Genomic DNA, 17475 nt, shown 5'->3' with positions numbered 1-17475 from the left:
CCTGAGCCTGTCATAAACCCATTTTAAGGTGTATCGCAATAAGCGTGCACTGTCCCTAGAAACAGCTTTTCATATATTTCATATTTTTCTGTGTGCACTGTCCCTAGAAACAGCTTTTCATATATTTCATATTTTTCTGTGTGACCTGTACCTAGAAACAGCTTTTCATATATTTCAAATTTTTCTGTGTGCACTGTACCTAGAAACAGCTTTTCATATATTTCATATTTTTCTGTGTGCACTGTACCTAGAAACAGCTTTTCATATATTTCATATTTTTCTGTGTGCACTGTACCTAGAAACAGCTTTTCATATATTTCATATTTTTCTGTGTTCACTGTACCTAGAAACAGCTTTTCATATATTTCATATTTTTCTGTGTGCACTGTACCTAGAAACAGCTTTTCATATATTTCATATTTTTCTGTGTGCACTGTACCTAGAAACAGCTTTTCATATATTTCATATTTTTCTGTGTGCACTATCCCTAGAAACAGCTTTTCATATATTTCATATTTTTCTAGCACGTTTCCTCATAACAGAAACAGAAAATATCCTATGTGTAGCATACATAGTTCTTGCTACAATTTGCACGTTTTCTGTGTTGCTAACAGCTAGTGTGTGCTACCGAGCCCCACAATAATGATGAGGTCAGATTTGGGCTATAATTGACCTATTGATATAGATGTGTTACTGTGAGTATTTGCAGGTAACATTTTTGAAAGTTTAAGCTGCACACCGAATCTATACTTATATTGACCATACCATGATATGATATCAGTATGGGACAATAAGGATTACCAGTGTGATTGCAAAGCAATCATGTATGTGCTTTCATGTGATGATAGGCTGTGTTTCATATAAATCACTTGCTTCCCACCATGTGGAGAAATGAGTTAAACTATAATATTGAAAAGTTGATAAATATTAAACTTTTGAAAAAAGTCATCTCTTCTGAACGTGGCTGAAAGCTACAATGCTTCTCGGAACCTTCAGGCAAACTCAGAGCTTGTTTCAGAGACATGAACTGAGAGTTGAAAAGGTGCTGCTTTATGAATTAACTGTCTAAACATTAAAGATAATTAGCAACTTGTCTGTACATCTCTTCGAAGTGTGTAGATGGCACAAAATGATGAAGGTCATCTGTTAAATAGGCCATTTCGATGCAATGAGAAACATGGTACATGAGGACATTTTTGCAGTTCCTCCTAAACAAACACAACTTTTAAATTTGAAATTACCAATCTAGATTTCAATTTTGACACTGCAACCTCTTATCACTCACAATAGAAAAGGGACAGGATCTAGTAGTTCCCATTACTTTGTGACTTGCAACACTGTCTATCACCTGTTTGTAGCCGGTCATAAAAGCAGTCGTCCTTCAAGAACCAGCTGCACCCTGTGACATTACATAACTGCGTTCTCTTAAGTACTCATTGATGTCCACTTGCAAAAGTAGACTCATGAATGAATGTTCATGAGATGGGCACATGTGCATCTCATTGTGCACAGCATTTGGCCGGTTGCACGAGTACTACGTCAGGCACGGGTTGAATGCGGTTCTGCCCCACTCACAGCAGAGTGCTTTGCAAAGTGCTGCAACTGTTTTAGGGGAAGCCCTCAATTAGCAGACCTTCAGATAGTGGCCGCCCATCGTTTCCCGGTCTCTTTCAGTGTCTTCCTGGCAAAAGGTAGTCCAGGGATGGTTATAGGGGTGAATGAATGCAGACTACACACAGGGTACTCTGCATTCCTCACTATACTTGGAACGTGCTTTGCTTATCAGACTTTCGTAGATGGATGATGCTTCCAATGAATCAGGAAACCATTTTTAAAGACATTTTGTGACTGAGCAATGAATGCCTTCTATTAATGATAGGGGTCCAGAACTGTGTTCTCCTCTTAAATAGCAACCTATCAAACTTGGAAGTCAGCATTCATATCATCAGCCGCTTTCCTCAAGTAAAACATGGTCTTTAAAGTGACCCCATCTGATAATAAACAAGGACTATTAACACTTTCATTAAATATGTCAATGTTCCTATTTCCACACATGCAATCAATACGTTTCCTGCTGATTATTCTCTGCACATATTAAGGGATGCCTGAACCTGTTCGTCCTTATTTTACATTTTAACAGGATCACCTTGTGTTAAAGCTTTGGGTTTAAAGAAAGTGCTAACCCTTGCTATGTGTTTTCTGGAAGAATTGGTCGAGATCTTCAAACCAAGGCATGAGTTCACAAGGGAAAAGTGAGATATTGTTAATCAGCATGGCAAACATGTACTTTGTTAAAACATCGAGGTGCATGAAGTTAGTATGTGTGTGAGGAATTCGGCCATCTCTGTGAAAGATTTTTGACATTGAACTATTTTTGTCACTATTATTATTTTTAAAGTACACACACTTTTAAAAACATGACATTGTCCTTTTTTATGTAGTATACATTGCAGCGCTGCTTTTTGTCAGAGGCATGGCTATGGATGAATATAATTTTCAATAGACCTCTCTTGCTTTCTCTCTCCTTGCATTAAATGCCCCATTCATGATCCAATCCCAGACCACAAAAAAACATGTCAGTCCATTTTACTAAATGTATCCTGATGATTTTTTTCTAGATTAGTCTGCATTTGGCAAAGGTTGGCAATGTTGTTTTGGATTACACAGCTGCACACCCATTGAGTGATGTGTCAGGGTGTAACAACGATTTAAAATGTAATTTATGACTGAGCACTGAGTTAGAATTTAGAATGAACATACTGCAGAGTCAGCAAATGTCTCTATCCCTGAGATTTAAATCAACTGGCTATAGCTAAATGGATGCTGTCTAGAAAGTGTTGTTGGCATCCACATCAGTTGGAGGTAAATGATTGTAGTATTTTTAGTATGAATCACTGAATATTTGGGAGAATGCATTACAGGCGATGTGTAACCACAAAGAGAAGAAGACTGCAATCAAAGTACGCAAATTGACTACAGGGAAGCTTGCTCACTAAATCACTTACACCCAGTTTAAATGTGACATTTAGACATGAGTAAAAAGCACACACATTACAAATGTAAGTCGTTCAAATTTCTCAACTGTATATCAACCTTTGTGAATCAGCTTGTTTTGGTCAACAAAGGTACTTGTGTGGCCCTACACGACCCTTTGCAGGGTGCATTTTGGAGTTTGGACTCCTAGTACAAAAGACATGTGAATGCCCTAATTAGGTGATAATGGATGGTGCCAACCTTCTATCTTGATTTAATAGGCCTGAGTCAAGACAAAGGCCTTCAACATGGCCTATGGGACATTACTGACTGGTACGGCATGGCACATGACATGATTGCCGTTAGCATCCAGCAGCAGACAGTGGCATTATGCAGAGCAGGGAACTCCCCACTCTCCCCCATCCCCCTCCAATGCCCTTGCAAAAAGAGACACTGTGAGGGGACAGATTCGGCCCAGGTTTCCTGCTTCATGACTGGTGAAGAAGGGTGAACTGGTTGCTATTATGTTTTGCCAAACCATCTACAGTTACATGATACGAACACAAGATTCTAAAACAATCTTGTAAACACAATGAAATAATAAGTGTTTTACACTCCGCTCTCATTAATCACCAGCCTGAATCCTACCCAAGAGTGCATGGACGTAGACTGCAGGCATGAAGGGCCCTGCACTGCCTGGATTTACAGACGTGCTTGAAGTCAACCTGCTGCCATGCTCTGCAATAATGTATGAACACTCTAACAGAGCTGCTCATGTTTCTTGCTTGGCAGGACATTGCATATTCTCATTGAGACATCATGTGGGACGTTTTCATCCATCTGTGCTTCCCTTCAAGGGTCCATCATTTAACAATAAAATAACTGTTTCATCTTCATAGCGGCTTACTGTGTTTACTGAAATGTAAATCAATGTCTGACTTCTTTTACTAACTGTTGTTTGGAAAGGGTAGGAGAGTTGTACTGAAATTGTTATGTAAACTATTTACAAGAAGATACTTAGTTGTTGGTCGTTTTTTGAGAAAATATGTATTTTGTTATTTGTGAATGGTAGGTAAGGGCTTGTCAAAGCAGCTTTACACGTGTATAATTCCGACCTATCATGGTGCAGAGTGCTTTTGTGAGTGGTATAAACTAGTTTTAATATTTGATCCAAATGTCCTCACTACAGAATATCAATAGATGCCAATTGGTAATCGTGGATGGTAAATAACACTGAGCAGTAAGGGCCGGGTGGAGTGAAATTACCAAAGTGACAAAATTAGTGCTAGGTTTGCAGGACAAAAGGGGGACCTCTCCTGACCTGCAGGATGGAGTGTACTTTCTGGTGTCACGTCTCTGTGTCACGCCTCTGTTGGCCCCAATTTAGGGATATGATGGATCTTTTAACATCGCTCATAATCCATGGGACTGAGAATGTCCATGGGCACCCTACAGACAATCTGCTGTGAATTAGTCCAGAAACATTTTGCTTTCATCATCAGCAGTTGTCCAATTTTCAATGCCTGCTCTGAAATATTGATTTGGTGGAAGGAAGGATGGATAGATGGTCTTGTGCATGGCTCCTCCGCCCCCCCCCCCCACACACACATAGATTTGGCATTGGTGAGTGTAGTAGCCCACCAGTGGAGAACCCTGTGGCTGGTAATGGTAAGCTAGCCAACCACATTCCTGGTGGTAAATGTGCTGACTTACATTTATGTAATCAGGAACTTACACTGTTTCATTCAATATTAGTGACACGTTCTGCATTACAATATTGCCTCTATGGAAGAGGACCAAAACCATACCATTTTATAGATGGTTCTCATAATACCAGATGTTCATAACAATGAATGTTTAATAATGTGCATGCTAAACTGCAAGGCATTCCTTATTTACAGAATGATACTGGAAGAGCCATCATACAAGTAGAAGAAATGAGTTCCACAATATAAATTGATATACTTCTGGTTCCAACCATGCTAGACCCTTGCTCCAGCATCTTCTCTGGTTGCCAGTAAAAACACATATTCTTTTCAAGGTTCTTTGGGTAGCACATGGAACCTGTTTATGTAAATCTTCTGATTCATTCATTGAGAACCAGACTCTAGAGGGGCAGCACCAGGGTCACTCTACTCCACTTAGGAATGCTGCACTGCCAGTCTCCCCCCCCCTCCCCAGTGAGGCTCATTTACTACAGCAATGTGGGAGCATCAATTCTCAGCACCTTGCAACTACAAGCACCAGAATTCCCTGCAATAATGCCCGATGAAATAATCATCAACACCCGGGACTGCTTCCTGATGACAGCATGAAGCTTGAAAGAGCCAGAAGGAGACCACCGCGTGAGTTGGCAGGTACACTGAGGAGTGCGCCCTTCATCTTGTGGTTCATTCCTGTTATTATAAAGGTTCAAATTCTTTTGTAAACTAAGTGTGCCATTACCTGCATATCTAGATGTTCCTTTCTAGTGCTGATTTGCTATTACAGATATCCGCATTTCAGAGTAAAAGTGAATGGGGAGTCACCTTTTTCTGTATTGACCACCTAAAGTTGGACATTTCTGCCACATACTTTTAGGAGGCTTCCGGATCACTCGTCTTCGCGAAGGCCCTCAAAGCTTGGCTCTTCACAGTGTAATTCTTCCTCAGTGCCATGTAGCCTTTGAGCTTATGAGTGCTTTTGAAGATCAATAAACATGCACATTGTTTTATCAGTGAAGAGCCTTAGACTTATATATCGGATTGTGAATTGGCACCATTGAAGTTTGAGAAGGATGCAATTTCATCAGATAAACTTGGAAAGGTGCCTAGGTCTGTCCTTCAGTCAGGGAGCAGGTGCAAACAGGGTTTAATGGGATCTACATTACCAATTTGTTGTGATAAATGGGGGAAATCTAAAATAAGTTTGTTAACACTGTTTCAGCTAATCACAGGATCTTATGTTTACAGTTCTAAGTTCAGGGAACCCCTGTTGTTAACTAAACCACGTTTCTAGCTCCAGGGCTCATCATGTATGCTCAGACATGAACTCTTTAAGCAAGCAAGGTGTTCATACAGCAGGTAAGCAAAAGCAAGGCACCATATGTTAAGGTATAGACTTAACATTCAAAAGTAAGGGGGGATGACAGGTTAGGCATTATCCACCCCTGTCAAAGCCTTTGATATGGCACGTCGAGATTACATTTACTCTGCTTTCTTGACATTAGACGCATAGGTCCACCAATGAAGCTTCACTTTCTAAAGTTTACAACTTGACACAATATACAAACATGGGTCTCTCAGTTTATTAAGCTTTCTAGCCAACCTGTGCCACCAATCCCATAGCAGGTCACCACACCCTTTTGCAGCTTTGTGCCAGTTTTCGATTATTCTAAGAACATGTATGGGCCCAACAACATCATATACCACACGTCCTCTCAAACCATCCTGGATCAATTTAAAACGTATATGTGGCAAATTCACTCTGCCTCTGCAAACTACAGAATTGGCAGTGGTTCATGGAGAATGCAAAGCATGGCTTGGTTTTCCCACAGAGCAGGGTGTTACTATTGGGCACATCTGAGGAATGTGCAATGCCCATATAGTGACTGCATTTGGCATCCTACCTCTTCCATTATTCCATCCTGTGCTCCCTTAGGTTGTGGCACCTTGATGGTGATGCACCAACAGATCTGGCCATAAAGCTTTCTGCCATTCAGAACAATCCCCCCACCCCCTAATCACACTCCGAACACCCAGGGTGAGACCCACAATCAGCCCCAAGAAATGAACAACAGGTTGGCCTCTTGCTGACCAATGTGAACTGGCTAAGCATTGCAATTGAGATGCACAAGGACAGAACTTCTTGTTGTGCTCCCTTTTTTGGCCACCTTCATTTCATTTTTTTCATAGCCATGTGATGCCAGATCCATATGCCATCCATAGTGCTCCAATGCCAGTGATATCCCACTAGACTTGGCCATCCACTTTTCCAAAATGGTTGCCATTCTTCTGTGCCCCATCCACCACGCTGAGTCCTCAAAGCACCCACAATAAGACCCAGGAGAGCATGGAAGAGGGCTTTCTCACATCACTAGGTTACCATGCCTTGCACTCCCCTTTATCCAATAGACTCAGAGGACCTAGATGATGCCTTCCCAGAGCTGACCAGTCACCTTCCCAACATGGTTAATCCCCAGGGTGGTGTGCCGGCCACAGGTGATTGGTTACCAACACCCTCTCAGCACCTGCTGGAATGCCCATGAAGAAGATGACAGACTAGTTGCTCCCTGCCCAATGTTGCCATGTAGATGACACATAAAAAAAAAAAATGTCTGCTTATTCCCTCATTTGCACTCATGCTCTCTTGAGCGCAGACGTAGGATGCAACAAAGTGTGTTAAAATCATAGGTTCAAGAATAAGGTGAGAGAGCATAGAAACAAGGGCATGGGGATCGAAGGGAGGGCAATTGTCAGCAATGGGGTCTACAGGTAACCAGGGGAGGAAGCAGTGGGGATCAGATCACCCAGTCTCATGTAAGTTGGGGAGAGCATGGTGTATGGTCCTAGGCGTTATGGAGGAGCCATTCATTGAAGAGGAGGATTTTGAGCTTCTTAAGAAACTGTAGAAGTGAAGAGGCAAGTCAGATGTTGATTTGGAGGAGGCTTGACATACTTGAGACATAGAGAGAGAAAGCCTATCTTCTGGTTGTTTCCTTCGTGCACTGGCAGAGTTCAGGTCTGCACAAGTCCTGACTTCTGGTGGATCATAGGCCTCCGTAGATGCTGCGCTTCTCAGTGAGGCAGGGGGACTTCAGGGTGACCGCCTTGTAGATGATGCAGCAGGATCTGTAAATGATACAGGCTTGCAGCGGGAGCCAGTGCAGTTCGATAAGGGTTGCAGTGATCTGGTCGAAAATGCTGCAGTCCTTTGTTGAGTTGTGCTGCAGCATGCAGGACACATCTTAGGGGAGCCAGGGTAGTCGCTGGACAGACTTCCAAGAGGGCATTGCCACCATCCAGGTGGGAGAGGACCAGGGGTTGGGCAGCACATCTGAAGTTGTTTTCTGGTATGAAGGGCTTGATTTTCCGCAGGAGAGATGTTCCTTCGCTGCATGCATTTTGAAGGGCCTAATTCATGTCTGTGCCTTCTTTGGTGTCAGTGAGGAATAAAACTGCATTGGCGAAGTTCTGATCCCCATAATGTGAACCTGGCATGTGAACGGAGGAGTCCAGTTAAAGTCTGCTGGACCGCCCCCCAAAATCCCATGGCTGTTGGGAACTAATGCATATCAGAGTATATAGCATGTGTGGGGATGGGAAGTAAGATCTACACACACGCTCTCCACTCATAACTCCCTTAGCACGCGGACGCTCTTTCTGATTGCCGTGCTTAGGGTACCACCTGGCAGATTCACAATGTTTTAACACATTTGCATGTATCGTTTTTTCTTCTGAATTGGGTTGATTTTACTCGCGCAATTTATGCATCGCAACTTATGCATCAAAAATGGGTGCACATCCGGCCCTCCACTGCATCGTTCTAAAATGGTCCTCGCACGATAACATAACATAACAAAGGCATTCTCAAGTGAGAACCACTTTCGTTTCGTTCCATGTGCGGCCCTCCGTTGGTTTTAAGGGCACAGTGTCGATTCCACGCGTTATTTCTGAATGCCACCAGCTCCTCTAAATCCCACCTCCACAGTCACTGCCGTATCCCCGGTGCCGTATCGAGCACAGTGCTGGTAACACCTTCAAAAGGCGTCCGAATCCCCGTGGCGAGGACGCCTAATTCACCATTTTAACACTTCATAGTTGATTTACAGCAGGTGATGTCCTTGTCCCTACGCCTCTGTTGAGTATTATATATCAATCCGTCCCACCACGCACGGCGAGGCTTCTTTGCCCACTGTACTCCAGCCTCTGTGCAGCCGAGCTTCCTTTCTAATTCTCCGGAAGCAGATGGAGCGTCTCTTGGAGTCGCGAATTAAACGCGATATTCAGCTTTTGAGAGTCACGTACCTCTTCCGGATTTAGCCCTTCTCCCCCTCAGCACCTCCACCCCCCGCGTGCCCCGCCCGCGACTCCCTGCCTTCAATCCCTCAGCCCGCGTGCCCTGCAGACAATGGGAACCGCACAGCTCCCATCATGGCGCAGACTCGGTGGAATTTTCTGTCCTGACCTTTGCTCAATTGATTTTCCACTCTTTAAATCAAAGCTGAAACCCGAGTGTTTCATCTGACTTTTAAGTGATTCAACTCGACAATTGCTAATGTTTCGGGTACATCACTTTTGATTCTTTTAAATGCACTGCCGCATTCCGTATACTAAATAGGACAGGGCTCTCTGGATAAATAAACACTAATTATCAATCAGGTCAATCTGGTGTTAGCATACCAAAGGGGATGAAACGGGATCGGATTTGCGGTACCGGATCTGTAATTGGACCATCGCCCCAGGTTGATCTTTACATGACGTGCCCCAGCTGCAATTATTTGAGGCATGCCAATAATTTTCAGGGATTTTAGTGCGGGGCTTTGAGAATCAAAACACGTGGTTATTTGCTGTAGGTCTCCTCTTCTGGAATTGTCACTGTCAAGTATACAGTGGGCATGATCGGGCACGGGGCACACGTGTTCACCCAGCGTACACTGGGAATGACTGTGTTCGCTCTATCAAAGACAGCTGGAGATTGTGCATCGTTCATTTAGTTTCGAGTTCCCTACAAAACATAGTAATGAAAATTATATTTTTTTTCGAAGGGAAACTGTGAAATATAAAAGAGGTGCTTTTAGAGCTTGGGTGCACTTAAATAATTAGTTGCCCACATGCCCTGTATTCCACTGTGGCTTATGCATGTGGGATTTGCAGGACAAGCTGAAGATGTGTCAGGGCTCGTGGGGACCCATTTCCACATGATGTTTGGGGACCCCTTGGCGACAGCTGGAAAAACAGTCTGAGGTTCCCCTGGGCGGTGGGGGGGGGGGGGGGGTTGGGGTGTAGATATAAGTGCAGTCCTAAAGATATGAAGTGAAGGGTTTCATAGCTGCAGTTAATTATGGGACAGACTGCCAGCGGGCTGCTGAAATAAGGGGGAATGTGATGCATAAGGCTGTTATGCCTCCAATTAAAGCTCTTCCCCCATTTTCGTGCTTTATCAAGGCAAAGGAGGGGATCAAAGCACAGGTTGCATCTCTGCTTTGCTTTCTTCCTCCGTCTTGGAAGAGCACGCCGTTTTACGCCTGCATTAGATTTTCTTGCAGGAATACATCCTAAGGATTCCTATAGAATACACCTCACAATTACAACTGGTAAATAGCACACAGATTCCATTCCATAGGAATCCATTACAAAGAACCACCTGTATAGTGTAATTTTGTATTGTATATGGATTTGTAGAGCGCGTCAACACGCTAACAGCCACTGATAGGTGAAGAAGAGCTACTTAAAGCAAAACCGGATTATATAAGAAAAGTTTGGGGCAGAGATATTCCGCGCCAGTACCATGAATGGCCCGATGCACCAGGCTTAAAATTTTAAACTTTATCCGGATGTCAGTCGGAAGCCAGTGCAACTGGCAAAACATGGCCACATAGTGGGAGAATCTCGAGGCTCCAAGGGCCAGTCAAACTGCGGCATTCTGCACACTCTGCAGACACTGAAGCAAGACTGTAGATTTTTCCAGGTAAATACCATTGCAATAATTAATGGAGCCACTGATCGAAGAGGTGATAACTTTAATACGAGACTCAGGTGGAAGGAAAGGGAGAATTTTCCTCAGCACTTTCAGCTTAACAAAGCCCAACTGGCACACAGAAGAAATGTGGGCCTCACTATATCCAGAAGAGAGGAATTTCCGTCATAGGTGTTTTACTGCCTTAACCGGCTTAGGACAGGGCCCCAAAGAGGCAAGCCAGTAGTCAGTACTCCATGAGGCCCCAGTGGTGGGTGAACCAACTACAAGGATCTCAGTTTTGTCGCCATTTAACTTTAACCAATTCAAGGCCATCCATTCTCCAATGGAAGACATGAAATGCCTCAATGTAGATGGAGGTGGCGATGTTGGGGCATTTAAATGAAAGAGAATCTGCATGTCGTCTGTGTAGGTATAAAAACCTGCCGCATGGACAGCAATAAGGTTGGCCAGTGGGCGCAAATACAAATTAAACAGCAGGGGGATAGAGACGACCCCTGAGGCACGCCACAAGTTAGTGCCATCAGCGAGCATTTAAATGGAGGAAGTGACACTGTCTGAAATCTCTCGCACAAAAAAGTTGAAAACCATAAAGGTGGAGAGCCAGTGATGCCAATCACTTCCAGACTACGCAGCAGAATTGCATGATCAATTGGATGAAAGACTGTGTAAAAATCATGAAGAAATAAGACTCCAAACACTCTGCAATTCAGAAGAAGAGAAATGTCATCAAGGATGGAGATCATCGTGGACTATGCACCCAAAAGGGGACAGAAGCCAGATTGAAATAGGTGGAGAAGGTGCTTGTCCTCAAGAAATTGAGAAAATTGCAGGGTGACAATTGCCTCCATCAATTTCATGAGGACCGGGAGAAGTGAACAGGGCTGATAGTTCTCCACTGCAGAAGAGTCAAGATGAGCCTTCTTAAGGAGCAGAAAAACAATTCCATGTTTTAGTGAATTGGGAATCATCCTTGTTACAAAAGAGTGGTCTAAGGCTGCTGTAAATAAATATTAGCCTCTTGCGGGAGGGACTGAGTGACAAACAAAGGAATTGGGTCTATGGGGGAAACTAACCTGAGTTTGGCTAGTGCAGAAGAGGCCATAGTCATAGTCACTGGAGCTAATTGGAGGCAACTAACTTGGTTACTCCCAGTAATAGGCTGAACCCAGCCCCAATGGACTGCTGAAACTTGTGGATCTTATCGCCCAAAAAATAACCAATCAGATCACATTGAGCTTGTGTATGCAGAGCGTCAGCCACTGGCCGCACAGATGCTGAGTGTTCCCTAGCTAGACGGAACAGTTCCTGAGCAGAGCAGGATGCTGTCTCTATGCAATCTGCAAAAACAGAGCTTTAGCAACTTTAATGGAAGCTTTGTACACCATCAAGGCTGATTTATAAATCTTCTTGGCGCAAGGCTCAAAGTCCAGGCACCATGCGTGTTAAGCCTGGCACCAGGTTTGTTTGAGCAATCTAAGGAAATCGGAATACTATGGAAGCAAGGGTGTCAAGCGACCAGTTATTGCGTTCATGGGAGGCAGAGCATCAGCAGTGCCGGGTCATGGCCTCCATAGCACAGAAACAGGGTCTTGACTTCCATCCTCAATTCCCTTCTGTGTTAGATGGATCAGTAGGTTTGCAGTAGAGCTTGGGCTGATCATGCCCCAGTAGTGTCAGATTTTAAAGGACCTTCTAACACAGTAGTGTGGGGACTCAAACAAGAGGGAAAGGGGAAGCAAATGATGATTGGACCACAGAACAGGCAGGGGCTTCAAAGTGTAAATACCACTGGGTTCAGAAAAAAATAAGCCAAGAGTGTTAACTAGATTGTGTGTGGGGAGATGGTACCTCAGAAAGAACAAAGAGTCTGCAAGAAGGGACACCAGATTCTTCACAGAGGAAACGGGCGGATTGTTGGGATGGAGGTTATCCCCCCATAACCACAATCTTGAGGTAAACCAGTGACAGATCTGCAACCAATTGAGCAACGTCTGACACAAAGTTTGCCGTGGGATGAGACGGTGACCTATACACCAGCAGAAAAACAACAGAGAAATTAGGAGATAGTTGTAGCCTAACCAAAAGTAGTTCACAATTCAATGTGTGATTGAGTTTAACAGCTGTACCATTCAGAGATGTTAAAAAGACTAGAGTTAAGCTACCTCCAACCCTAGGGGAGGGTCTATCAAGCTGCAGAATACTATACTGGGGAGGCAGCATCTGTACATTATCTGGGCCTGGAAATTGTGAAAATCATGTTTCAGTTAAAAATAAAGTATCAGGGGCCCAGTCTTATAACAGAGAAAGACTATCATAATGATGGGGTATGTCAGACCTAGCATTAATCAAAACCCCCCTCAGCCCCTTCCCCCCTTGCATTACATTTTTATAAGTCCAGTTTCACAATCTGTCTATCTAACTATATTGAGCTCTGTATTTTGTGCTGGAAGTGCAGCTTCCAAAGGTGATGACCTCCTAAAACCAGGGGGTCAAGTTGTGCATGTGGAGCCAGGGCCATCAGTTCCTTATGGGAGTAGCCATATCTAACCGCCGCTTCCAAACATCGAGAAGGTAAGGCATCCTCATTTTGGCAGTGGTTTTGGACCGAAGGCCCGGTCTGTTACCAGACCGGCACAGGCGGGCTTGCCTTTAGTGCGCCTCTGGTGCCCTGCCTATGCGCCTGTTGTGCACATCTGCTGCACGGCCATCCTTCTGGCGCATATATGCCATGAGAGGGATATGCGGAAGGACGCATTGTCCACAGAAACTAAAGACAGACTCAGCTGCCGGTAATAATAAAAGGAAGCAGGAGTTTTAAATAGGAAAGTAAAAATGCTATTGCTAAACACAAGTTGCTCCAATATTAAAATGCATAAAAGAACATTAAATAAACACATTTTTCAATCTCAATGAAGGCAAGTAGAGTCTTTAAACGTTTTACATACTAAGCAAACAGACTGCAAGCACCACAGCCTCGCCACATTCAGAAAGGTTTTGAGGCAGCATTTTACTTTTCCCTGAAGCAAAAAGTTAAAGTGAAATGAAAAAGGTGATTTTACCTTCATTTATTCTGTGTCTGCTGAACATTACATGCAGAGGACCCAAGAGCATGTTAATGCAAATAAAAATGACCACTTACATGTCCACTGAAAACCTATTCATTTTTCTTTGTCAGCAAGGTACTGATGCAGTTGAAACTGACGCAAAAGGCAAAAAGGTGATAAGAATGTTACTGGATACTGCAAAGCCTGAGGGAGGGATGGCCTGACTGTGACAGCAAAGGCAGACTGAGTGTGCTCACTGCAAAGAGCAAATGTAATGTACTGAATGAAAGAAGCACTTTGCTTTGTCATGCAACTGCCGACATGGAGATAGCAGGCCGTTTCAACTGAAAATGTTGAATAGCCTTAACGCCATCCCCGGTGCTTTGGTTTTCAGCTGCTATCCGGTAACCATGGCCAGGTAGGCTGCGAAATTTGCCTTGCATTGCAGTTGGAAAAAAGACTGGTAGGGATATAGATTTACACCTTACCTGGAATCTGACAAAACCAGGGTCACTTTGTCACAAATACAGATGAATTAAAGCTCCCTGGGCTCCATGGGCTAAGGCATCTCATCACTTGCACCAAAAAAGCGGAAGGCCCATTCTCAATGGTAATCCGCCTCTTGAAAGAGACACAGGGCAAATCAGGAGAAAGGGGGCCTCATTATAAGTTTGCAGGTCCGGAACAAGGGTGCCAGTGAGCTCACCGGCACCCTTGTTTCCGGGCTGGCAAACCACGAGTTTGCATACCACGGCTGCTGTGCCGGGCAGGTCTGACCCTGCAGCAGGCCCGGTAGGCAGATTCTTCATGGAAGCGCCAGTACTATTAGCAATGGTGCCAGCGCTTCCGTCTCCCCACTCCCATAGAGTCCTATTGTACTGTAAGGGAATGGGGAGTCACAAAATCCGCTGCTTGACTTCCCACGCCGCCGGTACTTGTAATGTCCCGGTGGCACAGGGAATTCAGGTACCGGATTCAGTGTTACAGGGTAAGCGGCAACCCGCCGGTCGTGCCGGCAGTTTACCGCCAACCTCGCAATGAGGCCCAGGGACTTTTCTGACCCTGCCATGATTTTCTTTTTAAGTGTGACAACTGCTGTTTAAACTGCGGCAGTCACACTTGCATTTACATCCCCGGAACAGGGGTGGACATCCTTTTTTAGCATTTAGCTGAAATGGGTGACATGTGCTCCAATCAACAAGATGGTTGCTAGGAGCCTGTCATTAATGTATGCAAGGGGGCTGGACAGCACATATTTGCGCCACTGTCTAGCCCCTCCTGAAATGCTGAGGTCACCCTTTTGAATACGGTTACATGAGCATTTCTGAAAGTAGAGCAAATGAAACAAGTACATTCTCTGACCTACTTTTATTTGTGCTACCTTTTGAGAATCATGCCCTTTGCCTTCAGCTGTTAGAATGCATTGTCGCCCCATCATCGCATAGAGACAAAGTTTGATTTTCCTTTGTATGTAATGTGTAAAGTCGTACAGCAGAGTAGACTCGCTCACCATACAACCCGCAATGGATGTGCTGGCAGTGCCTGCTTAAGAGAAGAGCAAGTCGGGAAAATGTCTTAATTGTTAATGAGGGAAAGGCTGCGTGGTGGTATCATCAGCAAAGTACATCCTATGTTTAACCCCTTAAGTGGTAAGGCCGGGTATGCTTGTCCTTTTTGCATTGACTTGATTAAAGCTCAGCAGTTACAGAGCACCCATAAATAAGGAAATGCCATGTTATGCATGCAGCTGTAAAAGTGATGTGCACTGTTTAGAAACGGCATGTGCGCTTTAGTGCCTGCACTTCTCAAGCATAAAGGAGGATATAAAAGCAGGAAGGCAATCCTATTTCTTACCTACATTTCCTGTCGTCAGGTAGGAATTATGAAAGTCCATCATTCCCATTCCGACTATGTGTATAAAATCTTCAATAACCTGCATCAGCTCCACTGAGCCTGGGTAGATCTGGTGAATAAAGATAAGATTATTGCCGGTATTAATTACATTAGCGAAGAAATCCATGTGTTGAAACAGCAAAATGCAATGTGCATATATAGATATGGAAAATATTCTGCAATTTCAAATAATAAAGGCGTGCTTTAACTTGTAATGTCAGATTGGCCCCAGTTCTCCTCCATACAATTTCTTGTCCACTTCCCGTGAAAAGGTCCCCATTAAACAAGCTCAGCCTTTTCCTACCCGGGAGAACATTACTGCCAGTGATAGATTCATTAATGCCAGTGGTAACTGCATTATTACTGAGAATTTCAATAACTGGAACATCTGACATATTATAACTGGGTTTTGCAACCTTTTGCTCTCCGAATGTTTTTCTCTTCAACTCCCATTAGCACCAGCCATAATAGTCAATGGTGAGGGATCATGGGAGTTGTAGCCCAAAACATCTGGAGAGCTACAGGTTGTAGACCCCTGTATTATAATGTTGTTAAATTGCACGAAAAATAGGATGAGGTCTGGAATGGTTTTAAACAGGTTGCAACCATAATCAGTTCTAACACTGCAAAGTGTATGTCAGGTCTCTTCCATGACACTCAAGTAATGACGGGAAACCTTCTTTTATGCCAGGGCCGTTTGCGGTCACTGAAATATACAAATTAATTAGTCAGAAGTATATTTGGATATGCACAAAATAGGCGTTTTGTTGACACAATGCTAACCCCTGGTGATAATTACCAACAGTAGTATTTAGATCTGAGACAACGCCACACCCTTCACAAGAATACAGAATCAATATACCACAGCTGTTGGCACCTAACAGAGCATAGCGAACGGTAGGTCACTTAGCTTCAGGAAAGTAGGGTCTTGAGTAATGCTGCCATTCTCTGGTTTCATTGCTTCCGGGTGACTTTCTGTCAATGTTGAGACTCCATGAGAACATTAATAAATATAGCCAGAATGGAAGTCAACATTGGATTTTCAGAACTTCCTCTAGCCTTGGTGCCCTAAATTCGAGGGTCCCAGCCCAGGTTTGCTATCCTCATGGTCACCCCAATGTATGTAAGGGGCCTTTACCTAATTCTCCCCTCTCAGCCTGAGGTCTAGGACATGTCTCCTTGGCCTCCTTGGCCAGAACACATGATTGTTTCTCATTTTTCCTCACTCTAACACCTCATAGGCATGGGTTATGTGTTTGCGTCTATGTGCTCTTCTCTTTTTCTCTAGTCTTATCCAGGTTTCTGCTCCTCAACAGCCCCTTGTTTTACCACCCATTTATTTATGTATTTATTTATTTCATTTTATAGAGTGCCCAGACCAGGGGTATCACGGGCCTTGAGAACCCATTCTGGGGTTCTTAAAATCTGCCCTTCCTCCTTTGCTCCTCTTGTCTCCCCCTGCTACTCTGCTCCTCTCTGTACTACTTCCTCCTCTGCTATTTTCTTCTCCATCTCCCCATCTGGCATATTCTTCAGCACGTTGTCCTATTATGCTAGATTCACTACCTCATTCTCTACTCGTTTCTTTATCACCACCCCATCCAATCTTCTCTTCCTCATCCCTTCCTCTCATTAAATATTCCCTACCACCTCGAGAGGTTTCTCTATCTAAAGCATTATTGTTCACATCCTCCATTCACCCCCACGTCCTTCTTTTTCTATTACACTTTAACTCCTTCTCTCCTACTGCCAGCCCCTCTGATCCTCCTGTCATCTCCAACCTCATCTCTGCCTCCAGCCTCTCTTTTCTTCAAATGCCTCCAGATGTCCCCGGCCTCTTCTCCAAACGCCTCTACACTTGTGTTCCCTGGGCCTGTTTATATGC

General features: G+C 43.9%; 1 protein-coding gene across 7 annotated transcripts in view; it reads right to left on the bottom strand.

The window, feature by feature from the left end:
- ADGRB3 (adhesion G protein-coupled receptor B3) overlaps nt 1–17475 on the bottom strand; it is a 1879974-nt gene that overhangs the window by 903907 nt on the left and 958592 nt on the right. For all 7 annotated transcript variants that reach the window (XM_069606193.1, XM_069606199.1, XM_069606200.1 and 4 more), the window contains one exon: nt 15552–15660. In XM_069606193.1, the coding sequence (XP_069462294.1) occupies nt 15552–15660 (109 nt within the window). The remainder of the gene's footprint in view (nt 1–15551; nt 15661–17475) is intronic.

The sequence above is a fragment of the Ambystoma mexicanum genome, chromosome 4p (genome assembly GCF_040938575.1).
Source record: "Ambystoma mexicanum isolate Mex_15411 chromosome 4p, UKY_AmexF1_1, whole genome shotgun sequence".
Lineage (NCBI taxonomy): Eukaryota > Metazoa > Chordata > Amphibia > Caudata > Ambystomatidae > Ambystoma > Ambystoma mexicanum.
The sequence above is the reverse complement of the archived record's forward strand: the minus strand, read 5'-3'. Positions and strand labels throughout refer to the sequence as shown.